The 21,675-nt window shown below is 33.6% G+C and overlaps 1 protein-coding gene across 1 annotated transcript in view; it reads left to right on the top strand.

The window, feature by feature from the left end:
* CIP2A (cellular inhibitor of PP2A) overlaps nucleotides 1–6,557 on the top strand; it is a 34,587-nt gene extending 28,030 nt beyond the window's left edge. Inside the window, exons 17-21 of the mRNA XM_072811785.1 lie at nucleotides 1,539–1,735; nucleotides 3,852–3,965; nucleotides 4,229–4,311; nucleotides 4,994–5,133; nucleotides 6,183–6,557. Of these exons, the coding sequence (XP_072667886.1) occupies nucleotides 1,539–1,735; nucleotides 3,852–3,965; nucleotides 4,229–4,311; nucleotides 4,994–5,133; nucleotides 6,183–6,353 (705 nt within the window). The 3' untranslated portion in view covers nucleotides 6,354–6,557. The remainder of the gene's footprint in view (nucleotides 1–1,538; nucleotides 1,736–3,851; nucleotides 3,966–4,228; nucleotides 4,312–4,993; nucleotides 5,134–6,182) is intronic.
* The last annotated feature ends 15,118 nt before the right edge of the window (nucleotides 6,558–21,675 follow it).

Consider the following 21,675-nt stretch of genomic DNA (forward strand, 5'->3'; position numbering starts at 1 on the left):
AGATTACTTTGCAGTTTCTTATACAGTTTTATTACCTTGCAGTTACTTGACATACTCAGGTTTCCTTGTCCTTGTAACTTGCTCTTCCATGTCTGGAACACCTTTTCCTCTTTCTCTGCCTAAATTCCTAATAATCCTTCAGATTTTAGTTTAAATATCCCCATTTCTTAGGAAGCTGTCCCACACATGTGAAAATTATATAACCTTCCCCCTACCCTCAATGTCAGAAACTCTTTCAGTATCTCCCAGCCCCAGCAAGCTCAGTACTTGGCCCATAGTAGATGCTTAGAAAGTTTGGCATTTGCTGTGTGTGTATATGCACACAATGTATACATTAGGAGTGAGAGCTTACTGCAATAATATGGAATTCCTAGCAAATATAAACAGAGTCTCAACAGTTCAGTGTCATTTATAAAGAATTATAATAAAGTCATCATTTTAGAGAGAGGCATTAAAATTACTGACACATAAAATACCATTGAGTTTTCTCAGAGTACATGTATTTGAAAAAATATGAATAAATATAACCATACGTTTTCCTTTTCTTCTTTTGAAAAGGATTTGTTTATCTTGACTGATGGCATGTTAAATATATCATAAATCGCAACAAAATTAGTGATATTAAAATAATTTTGTCCTCTCTCTTCTCATAGCACATTCTTAGATTCTATTTTGGACATGTCTTACATTTTACTGGAGAACTTAATGTTTTATCCATTTTACTGGAAAGGCTTCTTATAAAAATAACACTAAATAGTAGGGTATTATTGCTTTATATATAGACTGTCATAAAAACAGAGAAGGGCTTAGGTTTTTATCTGGTTCAAAATGAGAGTATTTTTCAGGCTAAAGGGTAGTGGGGAAGTTCACTTCTCATTCTAGTTTTCTGTTTCTTTAATATTTCATGTCACAAATTGATTCTCTGTGTAAAGTTAGAATTTAAAATGAATACACAGCATTGCTTTTCTGTGGCCCTAAAATCCTTTTGTAAACATTCATGTATTCTGATAATTTGTGAAACTTACACATCACAAGTAAGTGAAGTATTGCTTACTTAAACTCAAGATCAAAGTCAGAAACAGAATACAGGTCTTTGTTTCTTTCCATGTCACATATTAATTTAGGTATATTTCCTGATTGTGCTAGTTTAATTTTAAGTGTTTGCTTAACATCTGTGATATAGTTAAGATCTTATTCTAAATTTCTACCTGAAATGGGAAAACTGATTTTTCTAACTTTCTGGTTTAGTGTTAATGGCTGGCTCCAAGGACCACACATACTCTTTCAATGGGGTACAGAATGTAGTGCTACCTTCATGTTGTTATAATTGTGTTCATTTCCATGAATCTGGTCATACCAGGATTATTCTAGTCAGAACAATCTATTAAGTAAAAGAACTATAACAGCGTATATGTGACTAACAAAACCTTATATAACCCAATAGATGCTAGCCTATTAGATATTTGGTAAACCTTTCAAATTGTAGAAACTGAGCATATTACATACATGATAGTAGAAAAGTTTCTGTTTTGTTTTAGGCACGGACACTTGCTGGTATGTTGAGAGAAGTTGAAAGAAAAAATGAAGAGCTTGGTGTGTTATTGAAGGCACAGCAGGTTGAATCAGAAAGAGCACAGAGTGATATTGAGCATCTCTTCCAACATAATAGGAAATTAGAGTCTGTGGCCGAAGAACATGAAATACTGACAAAATCCTACATGGAACTTGTTCAGAGGTAAATTAATAAAGTAAAAGTTCCTGTGTAAAGTTAGAACTTAAAATGAACACACAGCATTTCTTTTCTGTGGCCCTAAAATCCTTTTGTAAGCATTCACATGTTCTGATAATTTGTGAAACTTACACATCACAAGTAAGTCAAGTATTGCTTACTCAAACTCGGGATCAAAGTTGGAAACAGAATACAGGTCTCTGTTTCTTTCCAGTTGACTCTGCTTCTTTCATGTATTCATGCAGTCCTCTGTCATCTGGGATGTTAGCACCACAAAAACAGGTTGAGTCTCTTTGTTCTGTAACAGGTCCTGGAACAGTACTCAATACACAGGCATTCCGTAAATGTTAAGGGACCTTAATTATCACAATTCACGTTAAGTTGAGCCACATGAATTGGCCATTTCTGCAGATCAAATGTGTTTCATAGTATTCAGTCTAATGGCAGGGAAATACAGCTGTCAGTGTTAAAATCATTGCTAAATCTGTAGTCAGTATTTCTTCTTAATGTCATTGAATATGGTTTACTTATATGTGTGACTACATCTGTGGAATACTTAGAAGTAAATTGTAGGGTTAAAAGGTATGTGCTTTCAAATTTTTGATGGATTAAGTTTCCTTCCAAAAAAGCTACACTTATTTATATGCTTACTAACAAAATGTGAGATTGATCACATTTTCCTCCTTCGTCAAATTTTTTAATCTTTTAGATCAATTTTAAAACTTCTGAAATATAAAGAAGACCAGGAACAATTACAGATTTTCTACCAAACGATAAAAATTAAAACATTCTGGTTCACTTGTTCTTTGTTTTAATTTATAATTTAAGATTGGTTAAGATTTGAAAAAATGCTCTATTTATGCTATTTATTTAGAGATCTAGAAAATTTTAATTTTGTAAGGTTCATGTACTTACTTGCCCATCAATAAAAATGAAGGGTGGAAAAATGTATGGCATCTAGAAAATTTGTGATGCTAAAATTTCCTGAACAGGATATTTTCTCCCAGCAATAACTTTCTTCAAAGTCTGCTTGAGGCAGCCCTGATAGAGTGGACTATTGGTGGTAAGTCAGGGTGTGAGAAAAAGTAAGCAGTGGTCCCACAGAAGTATCCAGTTTCCAGGACCCGCTGTTGTTCCAGATAATAAATAAGGGGCCAAGAGGTAAAACTCCTGCCATCAGGAGCCAGAAGGGTAAAGAAAGGCATTTGTAATGGTAGAGACTATCTAAAGGCATTCAAATTCAGAATTTTCAAAACCATGTGGGACGGATAAAACACTTTCTAGGCAAATTTGGCCAGTGCCACCAGTTTGTACTTAGTGAAGGGAGGAGGACATTTTATGCTTAAGATACTTCGGTGTCAAAGTATCACTTAAGGAAGTATTACTGTGTTTACTTTGCAAGTAAACTAAGCAGGACTGTTAGATGCAGAGCTCTAAAGAAAGGAGAAGTTTAATATCCTCAACTAGTTCATTAGTTTGACATTTTTAATTCAATATACGTTATGCCGAAGAGGCTAATGATGGCAGATTTTTTTGTTTTTTAATAGACTTCATCCTTTTATAGAAGTTTTTAAAAAATTTCTGGACCTAACTATGAAAATATCTATAATATATATATAGCAAATTATATAGCTAATTATGTTATCTGCAAAGCTCTGTATTCATAAATATGAGGTCAGTGCCCTGCACATTTCCTTTTTAGAGTAAATACTACCTCCTAAGTCAGCCAAAACTATCTTTAATATGTTTTAGAGTTAATCTAACTTTCTTTATGTCCTGCTTATTCATGACATTCCTCTCCTTACCTTCAGTGTTTGCAGTGAAGAAATAATAAAGGACACACAGTTTCTTTTCTCCATCGTTTGCCTCCATAAAAATATCAACTTTTTTTTTTTTGTAATTTTTTTTTAACTTTTATTTATTCATGATAGTCACAGAGAGAGAGAGAGAGAGAAAGAGGCAGAGACATAGGCAGAGGGAGAAGCAGGCTCCATGCACCGGGAGCCCGATGTGGGATTCGATCCCGGGTCTTCAGGATCGCGCCCTGGGCCAAAGGCAGGTGCCAAACCGCTGCGCCACCCAGGGATCCCATCAACTTGTTTTTTCATATTGTTTTTTTCAGGAATGAAGCCACTGAAAAGAAGAATAAAGATTTACAGACCACGTGTGATTCTCTGAATAAACAAATTGAGACGGTGAAAAAGTTAAATGAATCATTCAAGCAACAAAATGAAAAGTAAAATCTCTAGTTCTTAATTCTAATTACTTTGGATTTTTAAAAAACAGTGATTCCTCTTATACAGAGCATTGTTTTTTATAGATAAAATTAATACAATTATCACTTATTTTTTTAATTATCACTTATCTTAGATATAAAATATATACTTGGCAAAATGTAAAGGTAATTACTGTTCTTACTAATATTCTCTTCAAATACTTGTTGGGAAGAAAAATAAAAATTTTTTTTTGTTTTCTTCTATATTTTTTTTATAACTTCAGAACTATTGCCCAATTATTAGAGAAAGAAGAACAGAGAAAAGAAATACAGAACCAACTTGTAGACAGAGAATGTAAGCTAGCAAGTAAGTAGCTTCTTATTTAATAAAAAAATCAGCATGATTTTATTTTCTACTCTCATTTTTTTAAAAACTTAATATCACATTTTAAACAGCTCCCTTCTTCTTGCTATATATAATACTTTACAGAGCATTTTAGTTAGATTGATTAAGTTGAAAAAGCAATTTATTTTTTTTAAATCTGGGAATTAGAGGAAATGATTGTCTTTTTAAAATAGTTTTAAAAGAATGTAACAGCAGGTGGCAGTGCTAGGTAACTTTTAGTTACCAGCTTCTTAGAGGCAATAGCTCTGAAATGATCCACAGAAATATTTGTGTTCTAACTCACTTGCCTTAGAGCACGGACATCTGCCTATATAATCTTTCATACTTTTCTCCATCTCTTTGCTAACCCTTAAGCTATGAGGATTTCTTTCTCCTTGTTACTCTCTTTATAATATCAGAAACAGAGAAAGAGGGAAAGACGTGGAGATTTGGCATTTTCTATGGAATATTGGCCTAGGGGAAGAGTTTTGTGGTGTTTTTTTATTCATCAGATATTATAAAACTTTTATTTCCAGGAAGATACTTCTTCATCTTCCCATCTTATCATTCTTCTGCTCTAATTACTTAGTGGCTAATAAACCTTTTCAGGGTAACATCGATATAGGACCTCTGAGCATATAACAGACTGTTTGTTTGTTTTAAGATTTGCAACAAAAAACAAAATTGCAAGAAGAAAAGATTAAAATCTTGCAGAAAGAAAGGGAAGATAAGGAAGAAACCATTGATATCCTTAGAAAGGAAATAAACAGAACAGAACAAATAAGAAAAGAATTGAGCATTAAGGTAAGAATCTGTTGAGTTCTCATCTCATTTGTACGAATGAGTAAGTCTGATTTTGTGGAGAAGGTGAATTTGGATAAGTTACAATTCTGTTTCTTTAGTAATTTTATTTGGAAGATACTACAATTTCAAAATGGACCATTGTTTTTTTATAAAGGTTCTCTCAAAATATGAAAGCCTGTATTTCCTAAAATCATGGAAAAACTTATTTAATATATATTGTGTGCCAGCAGTTACTGCTTTTAAGTGAGGAAATACAGAAGGGTTCCCAGTTTTGGATGTCACATATAGGTGGTGCTGTATGTGGCTGCCTCTCCCTGCATTTAGAGATGAGAATAATAACAGTAGTTCCTATTCGTGAAGAACTTTATAATTTACAGAGGACTCTAAAACAGTTTTCTTAATCTTCTCTTTGACAAATATATTAATAAATAAGTATCAATAAATGTTTTCAACCTACAAATGAAACTGAGTCTTGAGTTACTTTCTGAGGGTCTGTCACAAAGCTAAGTGCAACAGTAGACTTACACAGTATTCTGAATCTAAGTCCACTGTGGCTCATTCCACATTTTATCATGGTTGTTTGTGTGTGGTAGCTATGAATAGCATTTTCTGCCCCATCTGCTACCAGGAAGGTGAGAACACACCAGGATTAAATGACCACTTCAACAACTCTAGAGCACAAGTGACAGAAGAGGTGTAAAATTTAATGCTGCATTTACTGATTTCCTGCTTCTGCTTTGATGTAGTCATCTTAATAATGATTCTAAGTTGTAATGTGTAGTGTTTTCTGCAAAATTTAGCTGCTAATTTGACTAAAAAGACTGAATTGTCTTTCCAATTTGTATTATATTTTTTAATAATTACTTAACCTTACCATATAATTTAATTAACAAAAATATAATACATATTTGTAATGTGTCTTTTGACATGGTTGTTTTACAAATGAAAAATAGGACATCTTTAGATATCTGTGAAGGGAAGACATGCTAAGTTTGTTTTCCTCAACTCATTTTCCCTCCCTTCTCCTCCCCCACCTCCCCAATTCCTAGGCTTCCTCCCTAGAGGTTCAGAAGGCCCAATTAGAAGGTCGATTGGAAGAGAAAGAGTCGCTGGTGAAACTTCAGCAAGAGGAGTTGAACAAACACTCTCATATGATAGCAATGATCCACAGCTTAAGTGGAGGAAAAATAAGTCCAGAAACTGTGAATCTCAGTATATAGACATTGTGTATTTATCTTCCAGGGGAGGTGTGGTAGGGAAGGTAATTTGTGACTCCGGAACAATAGCCAATTATTATCTAATTATTAATTTAGTAAAGAACCTGATCTGATAAATATTTTTATTTGGTCTTAAAAGTTTTACTTCTTGTTTCTGGCTTTTATTGCTTAAAGCTTCTTTGGTTCTTCTATTAGAATGTTCTTCTTGACTGCCATTATTGTTTTTCTAAGGTTTTTCTCTTTTTCTTGATTGTTTTCCACTTCTGCATTTTAATTTATTCTCATTTGTGATTAGATTTTAAAATCAAACTTTCTTGATATAACCTCCTAGAGATTAAGAAATTGAAAATACAATTATTAGTATAAAAGAAGGCATGGCATTGCCAGAGAAGTTTTTCTCTAAATAACAAAAAAGAAAATTCACTAAACTTAAAATAATTGTATTATTGCATTTAAGATGCAGTCAGATTTATGGTATTAGTTCTAAATTTGAAAAAAATGCAATGAATAGTTAGAGAAATAATATGAAAAAATAGAAAATATCGATGTGTTAAATGAATACATTGTCACATCTTAAAAAGCTATTTGTAGAATTATTGAGTAGCTTTAGTGTTTTACTCTTTTTAAAATATACCATGTTGATCTGCCCATATCATTTCCAATCCATTATGAATTTCTTTTGATTTATACAAGGATAATTTGGATTCCGCCCTTGCTACATAGTGAGACATTTATGATTTGTTGATTCTAATGTGAATTGCATTTAATTTCTTTCATTTAAATAGTTTTTAATTTGGCCGTTTAATTTTAAGGCATAGGTTAAATATCCTTGTTCATGTATCTCTTTAATACAGGAGAATTTTTCAGTACTCTTCATTTGTTTGTTGTTGTTGTTATATTTTATTTATTAATGAGAGAGAGAGAGAGGCAGAGGGAGAAACAGGCTCCATGCAGGGAGCCCAATGCGGGACTCAATCCCAATACTCCAGGATCACACACTGGGCCAAAGGCAAATGCTCAACCACCGAGCCACCCAGGTGCCCCAGTACTCTTCATTTGAATCAAATGTTGTAAATAGTGTTTAAGAATAGTTTTTGTATCCATATTTTAGTTGGTTTTATTGCTATAGTTTCCAACCATTAATTTTGCTTGATGTTTTCTTCCCTGTTTATATCTTCATGTGACTTAAGTGAATTTAGATTTACTTCTATTTTTCAATTATAGTATATCTGAATTTGTTTAGAAGTTAAATATATTTTCATAATTTGCTAATTACATTAAGTATCAGACTATCATAGTTTTACATACTTGAATACATGTATAGTTCTGCAAATTTTTTTTTTTTAAAGTCAGGTTTTTGTTTTTTTTTTAATATTTTATATTTATTTATATAGTTACACAGAGAGAGAGAGAGAGGCAGAGGCATAGGCAGAGAGAGAAGCAGGCTCCATGCACTGGGAGCCCGATGTGGGATTCGATCCCGGGTCTCCAGGATCGCGCCCTAGGCCAAAGGCAGGCGCTAAACCGCTGCGCCACCCAGGGATCCCTAGTTCTGCAAATTTTTTAAAAAAGCATTGTACAGAGTAACACATTTTAGGTTGCTACTTGTTCTATAAGGGGTACATTTTTTTTCTCTTGAAATTGCAGGGATTTTCATTTTTATATGAAACAATGTTTAAATGGATAGAGATGACTGAAGAACAAAAGGCTCTGTAAAGTAAAAAATTTCCGTAAAATAAATAAATGAACCAAAAGCTCTAAGGAAAATCAAACTATCTTTACAGTTTAGACACTTTCGAGACACTGAGCCTAGCCCAGTGCTGCCCAATAGAACTTTTTGTAATGTTGGAAATGTTCTATATACTGTCCAGTATCATAGTCTTTAGCCACATGTGATTTTTAAGCACTTAAAATATGGCTAGTGCAACTGAAGAATTTAGATTTTCATTGCCATTCTGCTGGACAGTGCAGACCTAGTCCATTCTTGCAAGAATGCATTTATTTAAGGTACTCAATTTGCCTATTCTGAAAGACCCATATAGACAGAGACTCCATATATTTTTTAGCAATCTTTTTTTTTAATACAACAGTTTTAATTGTTGTATTGAAGTCAGTCCTGATGTCTCTAAAGAGAAAAATAATTTAGCTTTAAAGGTGAGTACTAATCATCCTCTTCATTTCTTCTGTTTATCCTAGTCTTTCTGTCTCTTACAGCCTCTTTCATATTGTTTCTATTTTTCTTAACCTTAGTACGTTGAGCACTTTTTTATTTTTTTGCTACTTAGGTCTCTGTACCTCAGATTAAAATAACAAGGGGTATGTGTGTGTGGGGGGGCATATTTTCTTTCTTTAAAACAAATGATTTCCATGTGTCCATGTGTGCATAACCATTTTCTAACAGAGAAAGTAGAACTAAATAAATGCATCATTGTCCTAAAATTGTTCAGATTCTCTAAAAATTTTGCTATGAAGAGTTTGTCCAAGTGTATATTAGCACAGTTCCTTTTGCCATTTACATTTGCCACTTGAGTAGACATGGACTACTCTTAAAATTTGGCTGATTGAAGTTTATACTAAACTGTCTATTTAATGTCAGGGCAAAAAACAACTACTTGTTAAAACTTAATGCTGTGTTTTGGGGGGAAATTATCAGATTAATGTCCTTTCAGGGCAAAAACAACTACTTGTTAAAACTTAATGCTGTGTTTTGGGGGGAAATTATCAGATTAGTGTCCTTTTAGTTGTATTTATTTGTTATAAGGCTACTTATTTATGTGAAGGATATAATGAGACTCTGTCTTGAGTTAGGATTCTTAGTTAAATGAGAATGTTCGACTTTCAACTTCCACCTGAAGCTCATTCACATATGTTAAGGTACCTCTAATCAAGGGATATTCCTTAAAACAACCTTTAATTTGATTCTTTTCCTCTTTTCAGATAGTTACAAATTGTGTTTACAGCCTTGCTTCTGATTTATCTACTGATGAACCAAACACATGCCCTGTACAAAGTAATTAACTTTGTAGGAGTCAATAAGCATTTCTGTAAATGGCCAGATAGTAAATATTTCAGTCTTTATGAGTCATAGAGTCTCTCTTACAACTATTCAATTCTGCAACTGTAGCAAGAAAGCAGCCATAGATAGCATATACATAAATAGGCATGGTTGTGTTGTAATAAAATTTTATTTACAAAAAGTCAAGCCTTTACTATTGGGTGCTATATCTTACTGATTAATTAGCCCTTTTATCATTAAGAAATGTGTCTGTCTTTGGTAAACTTTGTCTTGAGGTCTGTTTTATTTGATATGAATAGAGCCACTCCAGCCATTTTATGTTTTATGCTGGCCTGGTATATATTCTTCTATCCATTTACTTTTAACCTGTGTTGTTAGATTAAAAAACAAAGACCGAAGTTTTATATATATCTTAGCAATTAAGTCCTTAACTTTCACAGTCCATTTGGAGTTAATATTGTACTACTTAGTATAAAATGTAGAAACCCTACAATTGTGTTGGCCCTTTTACCTTCTCATCCCTTATGCTACAGCTGACACATATATCTATCTATAGATAATAAAACCCCAAAACAATGTTATAACTTTTGCTGTAAACAATTATATGGAAATAATCTGGCTCTCAACATCATAATATATTTACCTGTTTACTCACAACAATACAACAATACACACAAGTAGTATCTTCCTTATAACACTATTTTTCTCTTTTGAAATAATAAGTACTTGTAAGGAGATACTGGAAATACAAGGTTTCTTCCACTTTTGACCCACTAGTTTCAGCATCCATGGATAATCCTTGCTTGAATTAGTTGTTACTCTGATGGTTGCCACCTTTTTTTTTTAATGGAAGAAAACAACATTTTGCTAACATTATGATAATACTGGGATTAGTAAACAAAATTACGTCTATTACATCATTGACCAAACATAGTATTTATAGTTTTACAGTTAATAGAATATGTACTTTTTTGTATACATATTCTCACAAGCCAAGAATATGAGATTTGCTTTCTGTAGCTTAAGAAAATAATAAGTGTGTTGAGCATATGGAATATTTTTTCCAACCACAGGGTGGTTTGAATCTTATTTTCCTTCCCAAACCCCCTAATTTGAGAATTGCTCACTTGCGTTGGCCCTCTGAATGATCACCAGTAAATATTAAACACATTTTACCCATAATGATAAATAAGTCTCTTGGATTAAGAAACCAACTGTATATTTTCAGCATTCACTGAGTTTGCATTCAAGATAATTAATTTTTAAAAATGAACAAATAAAAATATGCCTTTCAAAGCCAGAGTTTATTTCTTAGAACATGAATAATTAACCTCTTACGTACTTGAAATTGTATGAGAGGAATACATTTAGAGGAAACAAAAAATTAAAAATTCAGGGGTTTCTTTGAATCTGCAAATTACTTTGAAATCTTAAAAAATCTTACTCTGTTCAGCATTTTGTAGCTAATTGACTTTCTTCCTGTCATGCAAAGACTGAAGCTTGTTTTGTTTATGCTTGTGTTCATCTAAACATTTCAAAAATACCCTAAGAAAACTTAATTATCACCATGAATGAGAGGTATCCTAATTACCAGAAACCAGCTTCTTCACATTATAATACAAATAGCCCATCATAAAGGTCATTAGATGTGAGAAGTAACTTTCTTACCAACTAAATACACATTTTTAGTTAGCTTAATTTCCCAAGGACCCAGTGTTTATATGTTCTTGGGATCTCCAAAAAAAAAGGATAATCCTAGGATATACAGCAAAGGGCTTTTTAAGTATGATCTAGCAAGTGCTGCATAAGAAAGTGACATTTTCAAAGTCAATAGAGTAGGTTGGGTTACAGTTTCATTATATTATTAAAAACTAATTTTCCACTAAGTAGCTGGGCATTTGGCAGGGATTTAGTAGTGAACATGATTCTCCCTCTCCATTACATTATCTACACTATTCCAAGAATTCATCTCACTAATCTCAAAGAGCCAAAAGATACAATGTATTAGAGTAGCCTTATACTTTTCTCAAACTTCAAATAAAAGGATTTATGATTAGCCCTAGGAAAAGACAACACTTCATGTTCAATTAGGCAGTGTTTTCGTTTACCCACAAATAAAGGCTAGTATTAACTACTACACACTAATTTGTACAAAACCCACAGTTAATCAGAGCATGTTAGAGCTGAAAGGATTCTAAAGAAACAGTAAACCGTGTGTTTCAAAAAGATTTAAACTTTATATTTTCAGAAAAGCCCACTGATTCAAACACATACTGATCAAAGTATGTGATTAAAAAATAAACATGGATTGTGGTCAGTTTCACATCTAGAAATTTATCTTAAGGGTGTGCACTAAGATTTAGGATGTGCATTACAACACTTTATTGTACCACAAAATTCAAAACAACCCACGTATACAGTGTAAAATATCTTCATTAAAATAACAGCCTTTTTAAAAAATATATTGGAATATATGGGCACGTAAAGATCCCTGGTGTGTTATGTAGAAAAAGCATGAAATCAAACTATTTGTAAGCAATGATTCACATACCTGCATATCTTTAAGATATATAGGTGTGTATAAATATGCAATACATAAATATAAATGGGTAAACAGTGGTTGTCTTTGAATAAATTGTCTGATTCCGGTTTTTAAATCCTAAAATTTGTAACTAAATGTTACTTTTAAATTTTTGAAATTGTTTTAAAACATGAGTTTTGTAACCACATCAAAATTTAACTTCTGGCTTTACTTAAGTTTCATCTGTAAGATGAAGATAATGCAGACTTTATAGATGTTATTTTTAAATTTTTCTTAGAAATACAAAATAAGAGGGCACCTGGATGGCTCAGTTGGTTAAGCCTCCAACTCTTGGTTTCAGCTCAGGTCATGATCTCAGGATAGTGAGATCCAAGCCCTGCATGGAGTCCACACCTTAGCACAGAGTCTGCATGGAATTCTCTTCTACCTCTCCCTGTGCCCCTCCCCCCCACTCATGTGCTATAAAAAATAAATAAAATCTTAAATACAAAATAAAGCTGATGGCTTTTAGCAGTTTCTTAGTGAATGTTTTTCTCCCTTTGGGGAGGGAAATAGGGTACCAACCTTTATTTCCTTTATCCCTGGTTTCTGATTTTTCCTCATCAAACCTGTGACTAATTGTAGAAAGTAAAATTAACAGTAAAGATTCTGCATTTTCTAGGGTAGTACAGGGTAGCAAGGTTAGGACAAGGAGTTAAATAAATCTTCAAAGTATTCTAGGGTGACATTGACCAAAGCTAGTCTAGGTTGTCCTTTTACCTAATTTATTTCTATGAAAATAGCTATTCTCAGCAGTGTTAAGTAAACATTTTTCTCTTTGAAAGAGACATTTTCATAACTTTAACTCTGCCTTCTCGGGTGTCATAGCCTTTTCCAACTGATGAATATACCTACAGAATTCATTAAGAAATTGTACAGTATTTTCTTCTTTAATTTCCTGGAAGAGATTGAGGAAAGGGCACAGTTGAGAAGTTTGCCAAATTTTAATAACAAAATAGTATGTCTAAGACTTGGATGCTTTTATATTCTTAAGTCTTTTGACAGATTTATGGGCGCTAAGAGCAAACAGGCTTTAAAAAGATACTTGGCTGCTTAAGCCACCACATATTTATAAAAGCTTCATTTATTTTCCACTTAATATAAATTAGAGTTTTCCTAGTCCATGTTAATATTTCTATTTAGAAACGTCATTTTTATATCAGCCCCTTAAAAAGTCCAAAAATACTAGGGCCATGTATCCCAAAGTAAAGATTTATGCATGTGTTTGCAGAAATAAAATTGAAGCAGTTATAAGAGCAAGGAATAAGAATATCGGAAATTTGTAGAGAATTTGAGAAGAGAGAGAACATAGTTAAAGATGCTGGAGCCTGGCTTTGTAAAAACACTTTCAGAAAATAAGCAAGGTCACCCTGAACTATTAGAGTTGCATTTCATGTGAATACCCTGGAGATTAGACTAATTGGAGCTATGTCTGGAATTGCTGCTATCTTTGAACTACTAATCTAAATAAGAGACTTGAGTTGTTGGTAATGTGGATTGATCCAAGTAGTAAAATGTCTCAGTAATGATACAATATTAACCAAATGTATTTATGTCCCTTTTCATCTGTGGGCAATAGTAACCCCTTAATTTTAACAACTGTAAGTGGAATTCTCTACTTAGGAATGAGGTCAGGGTAAGGAATAGATTATATAAGCACATGATTATGAAATTCAGAATTTAAGAAAAGATACATGGACTTCCAGTTTCTACTCTCACAAGCAAATCACTTGGAAATTGTTTCTCCCAACCTCACAATAAGAAAAAAAGCTGAACAAACTAAAAATGACTATTCAGATTCATCAGAGAGAATTGAGATCACAGGACTAACCACTACCTCAGAAACTGGAGAGACATGTGAATCCAGAGAATGCATATCAACTTATCTGAAGCACAGGCATGGTAAGAACACTTAAATAGTAACTTTGATGAATTGCTAGAGGCTTACATGAACTAGTTTGAGGATTAATCACTAGGAACACCCATACTTTCATAGTGTCTTTCCTGAATTTTACCTTTGGGAGCCTCCTCAGCTTCTAGTGAAGATCAGAGAAAACTGCTCTTTGGCTGGGGAGAAAGAAAGTAATCCTTTTGAAACTTGCCTGGAGCATTGATTCTCCATAACCCAACAAAGGCTTACTCAATAAAGAAAAGCTCTGGAGCCTTTTCAGACTAGGAAAGAAAACTACCCAACTCCAGTCCATTCAAACCTTCAAGGCTCAACTAAGGGAGAAAAATTTCTGAGAAGTATTTGTTAAGATTACCACCCTGAGGTACAGGCCCACTGGATGAAAATGGTTATCACTACTGAGCCTATGAATATGAAAAGGATAATAAGGGAATATTATGAACATCTCTATGTCCACAAATATGATAACTCAGATGAAATAGACCAATTTCTTGAAAGACACAAGCCTCTAATACACCAGGGGACAGGGATAATCTGAATAGGACTATATTAAATTAAGTCGATAATTACTAACCTTCCAAAACAAAGCATCAGGCCAAGATAGTTTTACTGATGAACTCTACCAATCAATTCTCATTCTAGGAGGTCATCGTTGCTCTAATACCAAAACCAGACATTACAACAAAGCTGCAGACAATAGCTCATGGACATAGATAAAAGAATTGTCAAAAGTTGAATTGTTGAAAGTTGAATTCAACAATGTATAAAAAGAAGTATAAACCATAACCATGTGTGATTTTAGAAACTATTACCTCCATACAATGGAATATTCAGCAATAAAAAGAAATGAGCTGTCAAGCCATGAATAGGCATGGGGGACACTTAAGTGCATATTGCTAAATGAAAAAAGCCAGTCTGAAAAATCTACACACTCTATGATTCCAATTATATGGCATTGTGGAAAAGTAAAAACTATCACAACAGTAAAAATGGTTACCAGGGGGCAGTGGGAAGCATGGGTAGCAGGAGCGTTGGATAAACAAGTGGAGCACAGGACACTTTTAGGGCAACAAAACTATTTTGTATGATACTGTAATGGTGGGTACATGGCACTTGTTTGTCAAAATCCATGGAACTCTGCAACATAGTGAACCTTAATGTAAACCAGGCACTATGGTTAATGTATCATTTTGGTGTGTTAATTGTGTTAATTTGGTGTGGGGTGAGTATATGGAATTCTATTTGCTTAATTGTTCTCTAAATCTGAAATGATACTAACTTAAAAAAATAAAAAGCCTTTTTAAAAAAAAAAATACTTGGTGATATTACCTCTTTTACCCCTCTCTCTTAGCCACCTAGTTCCCTTCCACAGGATCATTGACTTGTTACCAGTTTTTATGTAGCCTTAAAGAGATGTGCAATACATACAAACATTCATATGCATATATTACTTTTTTGGTGGGTTACAGAAATGAAAGCATTCCATACATACTGTTCTATACCTTTCCTTTCTCACCACATGATGCCTAGGAAAACGTTCTAGTGTTCTCATTATTGTGTTAGATTTTTCATGGCTGCCACACATGTAGAAAGGACTTATTTTCTATTTCTTTTTTTGTTAACTAATCCCTTTCCATTTTTATCTCTTGGGTTATCTATCTTTTACTTATTGGATTGCAGGTAGTACTTTATTAAGTAAAATTTCCAATTGTGATAAAAGTTGCAAGTATCTTTCCCAGTTATTTTACTGATTTTTTACTTTATGGTGTACAGATCTTCCTCAACTTAGGATAAGGTTATGTCCCAATAAATCCATTGTAAACTGAAACTATCTGAGTTGAAAATGCATTTAATACACCTAACCTACTAAAACTGGATAGCTTAGCTGAACCTACCTTAAACTTGCTGAGAACACTTATGTTAGCCTACAGTTGGGCAAAATCATCTAACACAAAGTCTATTTTACGATAAAGTCTTGAATACCTCATCTAATTTATTATATACTGTCCTGAAAGTGAAAAACGAAATGATTGTACGTGTGTCGGTTGTCTACCATAGCTGACTGGGAGCTGTGGCTCGCTGCTGCTGCCCAGCATTGCAAGAATATTGTACCTCACATCAGGCTCCTGGGTAAAGATAAAAATTTGAAGAATGATTTTTACTGAGTGTAATTCTCTTTTGCACCATCATAAAATCAAAAAATAGTTAAGTTGAACCTTTGTAAATTGGAGACTGTATTTTTTGTATGAAGAATTCATTTTAAATTTTTTATCTTCCATAATTTGTGTTATTGTACCTTGATGATATTTTAATATTTCATAGAACTGGTATTTCGTTGTTTTTTATTTGAGAATTTCCTGAATGTATTTATTTGTTCATTAATTTTTTTCATATTATTTTAGATTCATCTAGTTAAATGACACTTTCATTTGATTAATGTTAGACTAACAGATTAGAGAGAATTGACATCTCTACATTGTTAAGTCATATTTTCTAAAACATAATATTCCTCTCATGGGTTCAAGGCTTTTATGATCTTCAATAATATTTTGTTCGTATATAGTTTTTGTATGTCATTAAGTTTTGACTTCTGTCATCTTTTTATCTATTTTCTGACTAAAAAAACATGTATACACAGAAGCCATTGATTTCTATAAAGCAGTTTTACATTTTGTACCCAAACCAATAATGAATTTACTTTTAAAAATCACCTAAAAGCTACTAAAAATAATATCAAGCCATTTATATCATCTGTAAGTAAGAAAAACTATATCCTTATTTTCAAGTTTTAAATCATAAATTTATTTCTCTTATCCAGGTCAATTTTTAAAAATATGGTGGTAAAGAACTTCTTTGTTCATTCCTGCCTTAAATGGAAATGCATCTAGTATATGCCTGTTAAGCATGATGCTACCTTTTGATTTAAGATACATATGTTTTAATGTGCTAGTTAGGCATTTCTGTTTTATTCAGAATTTATCAAAACAAATACAAAATTTATTATATTTTTTGCCATGTATGAAACATAATGTGACTTTTCCTCTCTTTTTATGTATTAATATATATCAATCAGTATGAGCTAGTTTATACTGTAGTAATCAATAACCTTAAATTCTCAGTAGCTTTAAACAACATGGTTTTATTTCTTGCTCACGCTACACATCAGAGGAGCTACCTGTCTTCCGTACCCCCAAACCCAGGCTTATAGAGCAGCCATCATCTGGAGCATTGAGAGTCTCAATGCTAAGAGGAAAATGAAGCCACTGACTTTTAAACCCTCCACACATTACTTTAGTTCTCACTTTATTGACCAATGCAAATTATATCACCACATGGAACTACAACAATAGAGTAGAATCAATATATAATGAAATATATTAATATATTCTTTAATTTTCATGGTCCTTAAATTCCTGAAATAAACAGAACTTAGAAAATTTTAAATGGGTTAATGGGCTGTGTTAGGTGACATTTTATTTAGAATTTTTGCAATAACAGTCAAAGTGAGATGGTTTCAGTTTGTGTGTGTGTTCATGCATGCTAACTTTGTCAAGGTTTGGTATCATTATTCTAGCTAAAAAAAAAAAAAAAATTAAGAATATGGGGACACCTGGCTGGCTCAGTAGAGGATGTGACTCTCAGTCTCGGGGTCATGAGTTTGAGCCCCACATTGGGTGTAGAGATTACTTTAATAAAAGTAAAAGAGTACTTTACTGATTTTCTTATGTTCCTGTATAATTTAACAGGAGTGTTTTGTTCCTCAAATGTTTAATAAAATTGACCTGTGAAACCATCTAAGCATGGTGCTTTATTTTATTTTACTTTTTTTTTTTTTTTTGGAGGGGAAAGGGTTAGTGCCATATAGGCTTTCTATATTTCTTCCATATTAATTGGTTCAGAATTGTTTTTCTCTCTATTCTGAATTCTAATAATTTATTTCTATTAAAAATATTTATTTTAATTCCAGGCAGGTCTTCAATTATTTTGCATACACTTGAGCAGAGAAGTATTTTGGTATGCTTTTGGTTTCCTCTGCATCTATAATTATCTTTTCCTATTTTATGTATTTAATCTATTTCTTTTTATTCTGCTTTAGATCAACCAGAAGTTTATTAATCTATTTCAAAGAACCAGGCCTTGGATGTGTTTATTCTATCATTTTTTATTAATATGTAATTTCTTATTAAGAAATTTTTAATCCTGAAAAAATATAGACACATGTAGAAGGATGCACAAAACATAACACCGGTGAATAACTACCCAAGGTGAAAGTCTGCCTCCTGGCCCTTCTCAATCTCTGTCCTTCCATCCTCCTCCAGGGAAACTACCATAGTGCTAACACCATAGTTGTTTTACTTGGTTTTAAACTTTATATATATAAAAAGAGTCACCAAGTATGTATCCATTTGTATCTTTCTTCTTTTACTCAACTTTGTGAGATTTGAAATTTTTTTCATGTGTACATTTGTTCTTATATTAAAACACAGTTGATTTTTATATATTAACCTTGTATCCAGCCAGCTTGCTAAAATTACTTACAATTGATTCATCCACACTTGAATTTTTATATACTTCTCAACTGGGAAAAAAAAAATGACAGTTTTCTTTCTTCCCAGTCCTTGTACTTTTTATTTCTCTCTGTCATTTTGTTGTCCTTTGTCAATTTATTTATTTTTAAGACTTCTAATAAAATGTTGCTTTGAATGGACATTTTTTATCTCTTCCAATCTTAAAGGGTATAATGTTAACATTTCACCATTAAAGTATAGTTGGTGTAACTGGTCTTCTTTGTTTGTTTTAGAAATGCTTTATGAGGCTTAAGAAGTTTCTATTTTCAGTTTAAACGAATTTAAAATTGTTATTAAATGTTTTCTCCAAAGGATATAAGTAGGATTGGCTTCTCTATTTCCATTGATCCAGCAAAATCTGGGCTTCCTATTACTGCAATCTTAGGCTCTGCTGCATTTAAGTTTCTGGTTCCCAGAGTAAAATTCTTTTACCAAGGGATACAACAAATGTTCTGTTAAACTGGAAGTTGAGACTGGCACCTGGCCACTCTAAGCTTCTAATGCCAGTGAACCAAGAGGAAAAGAAGAGGCTAACTGTGCTGGCTGAGACGATGATTCTGTACAATTCCCAATAAAGGCAGGGAGAAGAATGTCTGGAACACAGGAGGACTTCTGCGGTTTCTCTTAGGATTCTTATATCTGTGATGGAAATTAATGGAAAACTACAATAACTGCTCATGACTCAGGAATGACAGTTTGCACCACCTCAACAAGCAACAAACTGACCAGCTAAAGTGTTTACTAAGAGCAAAGGGATATGAAAAGCTTAGTATTAGAAGGAGATTAGAAATACCAGCCCTGACTACATGTCCAATTTTAAAAACAGGAACTACAGTAGTTATGAGTATTTTATCCCAACTATGAAATAAATGTATGTATTCTTTCTATCTCTGTTCTTTTTCTTTGCTTTTCTCTCATTTCCATTCATCTGTTATCTAACATAAGATGTGTTAATAGTGATTAACCTTATAGCCTCATATTTAGGTTACTAGACCTCAAAGGGCAAGTGTGAATCAGCCCAAAGAAGAATGGACATCACTCAATCCTGAGGTGACACGTGGAACTGTGTGTGTCCTCTGGGGAGAGGTCAGTATGTTTTGTAGAGTATAGAGGCATGGTTTTGCTATTGTCTTTATTTGGAAGTTAAGTATGGCTGGAACTGTATTTCCCAGAACCGTTTCTTGAGGCTTCAGATTAGAGTTGTCAAAAGAGAAACTGTATGAGATTTGGAAAGTGGAGACAAGGCAACTGTCATTATTTTTTGAAGGTTTCATTGGTTAAGTGTAGTGAAAGAGGCAGTGAAACTAGGTGATTCCAGATTCTCTTCACTCTCTCCTGCTCTGGGAGCAGCTTTTCTTCCCAACTGTTAGTCCCACTGACCCACAGCACCCCAGACTCACCACCAGACGTGGAAGCAGCAACTTCCCCTAGACATCACGACCTTTCCTTCACAGTCTCCACCTGGCAGTTTTCCATATTCTCTTTCAAGCCCCCAATTTGCTTCAGTGCTTCAGGAGATTGGCTAGTAACTTATCTCTGATCTGCCAGTTTCCCCTTTTCCCACAATTGTTCCATTTATTCCTATCCCATGGATCCCTTATTCCATGATACTCAATGGTTCTGCTTTCTGGAGGAAATCCTGACAATTATATTCCTATTCCTTTCTACCTACATAAAATTACTTCTGATCCCTGTAACATTTTAATTTTACTTTTTAATTAGATATTATTCACGTATTCCTCCTAGGAATACGTTGTGGGTTGCCGAGAAAGGTCTTGTAATTATATTCTCTTTGTTAGAGGCTTGGAAGAGTTGTCATGCACCCTTTCTTCTCTTTGGGTTATACTTTAAAAACAAAAACACCAGACAGGAGTCAAAAATACAGCTTTAGTTAAATAATGGAAAAGCTGAATTTCAAAAATTGGCAAGCCAGCCTCCCTCCCATCCCAATTAAAATTTTCCCATTCAGTCATCAGAAAGCATTAAATCTCTCTCCACTCTGAGGAGGGCTGTCCAGTGTGTGTGCCACACGAGAAAAGTACCTGAAGAAGAGAATATACTTAAGGACCCACAGTTCCAAGAGAAAGAGGGATATACCTGCATGGTCTATGTCTCTAAACAGTAACTTGCCTCTGAAAGGGTGTCATGACTGTCAGGCTCTTCCAAATGTCAAAAGGCAGTTGAAGGTCCCTCAGTGAGGGACCCAAGTGTACCTTCTAATATGGTCTCTTCTTCAGGTTTAGGGGAAGGCCCCACATTGGAAACTTGGGGACATGGGACTCAGGGTTCTCCCTTGATATTACTTGATTGGCCTTGTGTCTCTCCAGCTTAAAGGCCATTCTTGTAAATACTTTAGTCATGGCTACCTGGACTGACATTTATAATCTTACAGACTGACCCATGGCCTATGTCAACCCCTCCTTGCCTATATGAGTTCTTTCTTAAAGAACAATAAACTCTACAGGGTCGGAAAACAAAATTCTATACTTGCCTTCCCATCATTTCTTGATGGTAGGGGGTTGTCCTGAGCAGTGGTTCTGGCCAGTGTGCCATAGAAATCTGCTAAGTAGAGCATTGTACTTGAAAAGTCTTTGTTTATAAAAGAGGATAGACACATGTGTCATCAATCTTTTTCTTCCTTCTTCCTGTCTTTCACATGTATCTTTTAGTACTATTTGTTGAAGCAATGAAAATATCAAAAGAAGTATAATTATGAGTATCAATAATCCCTACCAACTATTCTAAATTGGGAGGGGAAGGATCTTGCTTAGCAGATACTTATGTTGGATTTGAATGCATTTTGCCTTATTAATCTGTAAGGCTAATAGTCTGAATTGTTAATATTCTTCTCAAAACACCTTATTTACAAAAACCAAAAAACAAACCTAATATCTTTTTACTAGTTTCTCACATTGCTATTACCTTAGATGGTGGTTCTCAGATTTGATTGTCCACCAAAATCATCTGGAGATCATAGGGGAAAGGAGGGAAAAATAAAACAAGATGAAATCAGAGAGGGAGACAAACCATAAGAGAATCTTAACTATAGGAAACAAACTGAGGGATGCTGGATGGGAGGGGGTAGGGGAATGGGGTAACTGGATGACGGTCATTAAAGAGGGCACATGATGTAATGAGCACTGGGTATTATATAAGACAGATGAATCACTGAACTCTACCTCTGCAACTAATAATATACTATATGTTAATTAATTTAAATTTAAAAAACTGCAAAAAAATCACCTGAAGAG

This window comes from Canis lupus, chromosome 35, assembly GCF_048164855.1.
Source record: "Canis lupus baileyi chromosome 35, mCanLup2.hap1, whole genome shotgun sequence".
Classification (NCBI taxonomy): domain Eukaryota; kingdom Metazoa; phylum Chordata; class Mammalia; order Carnivora; family Canidae; genus Canis; species Canis lupus.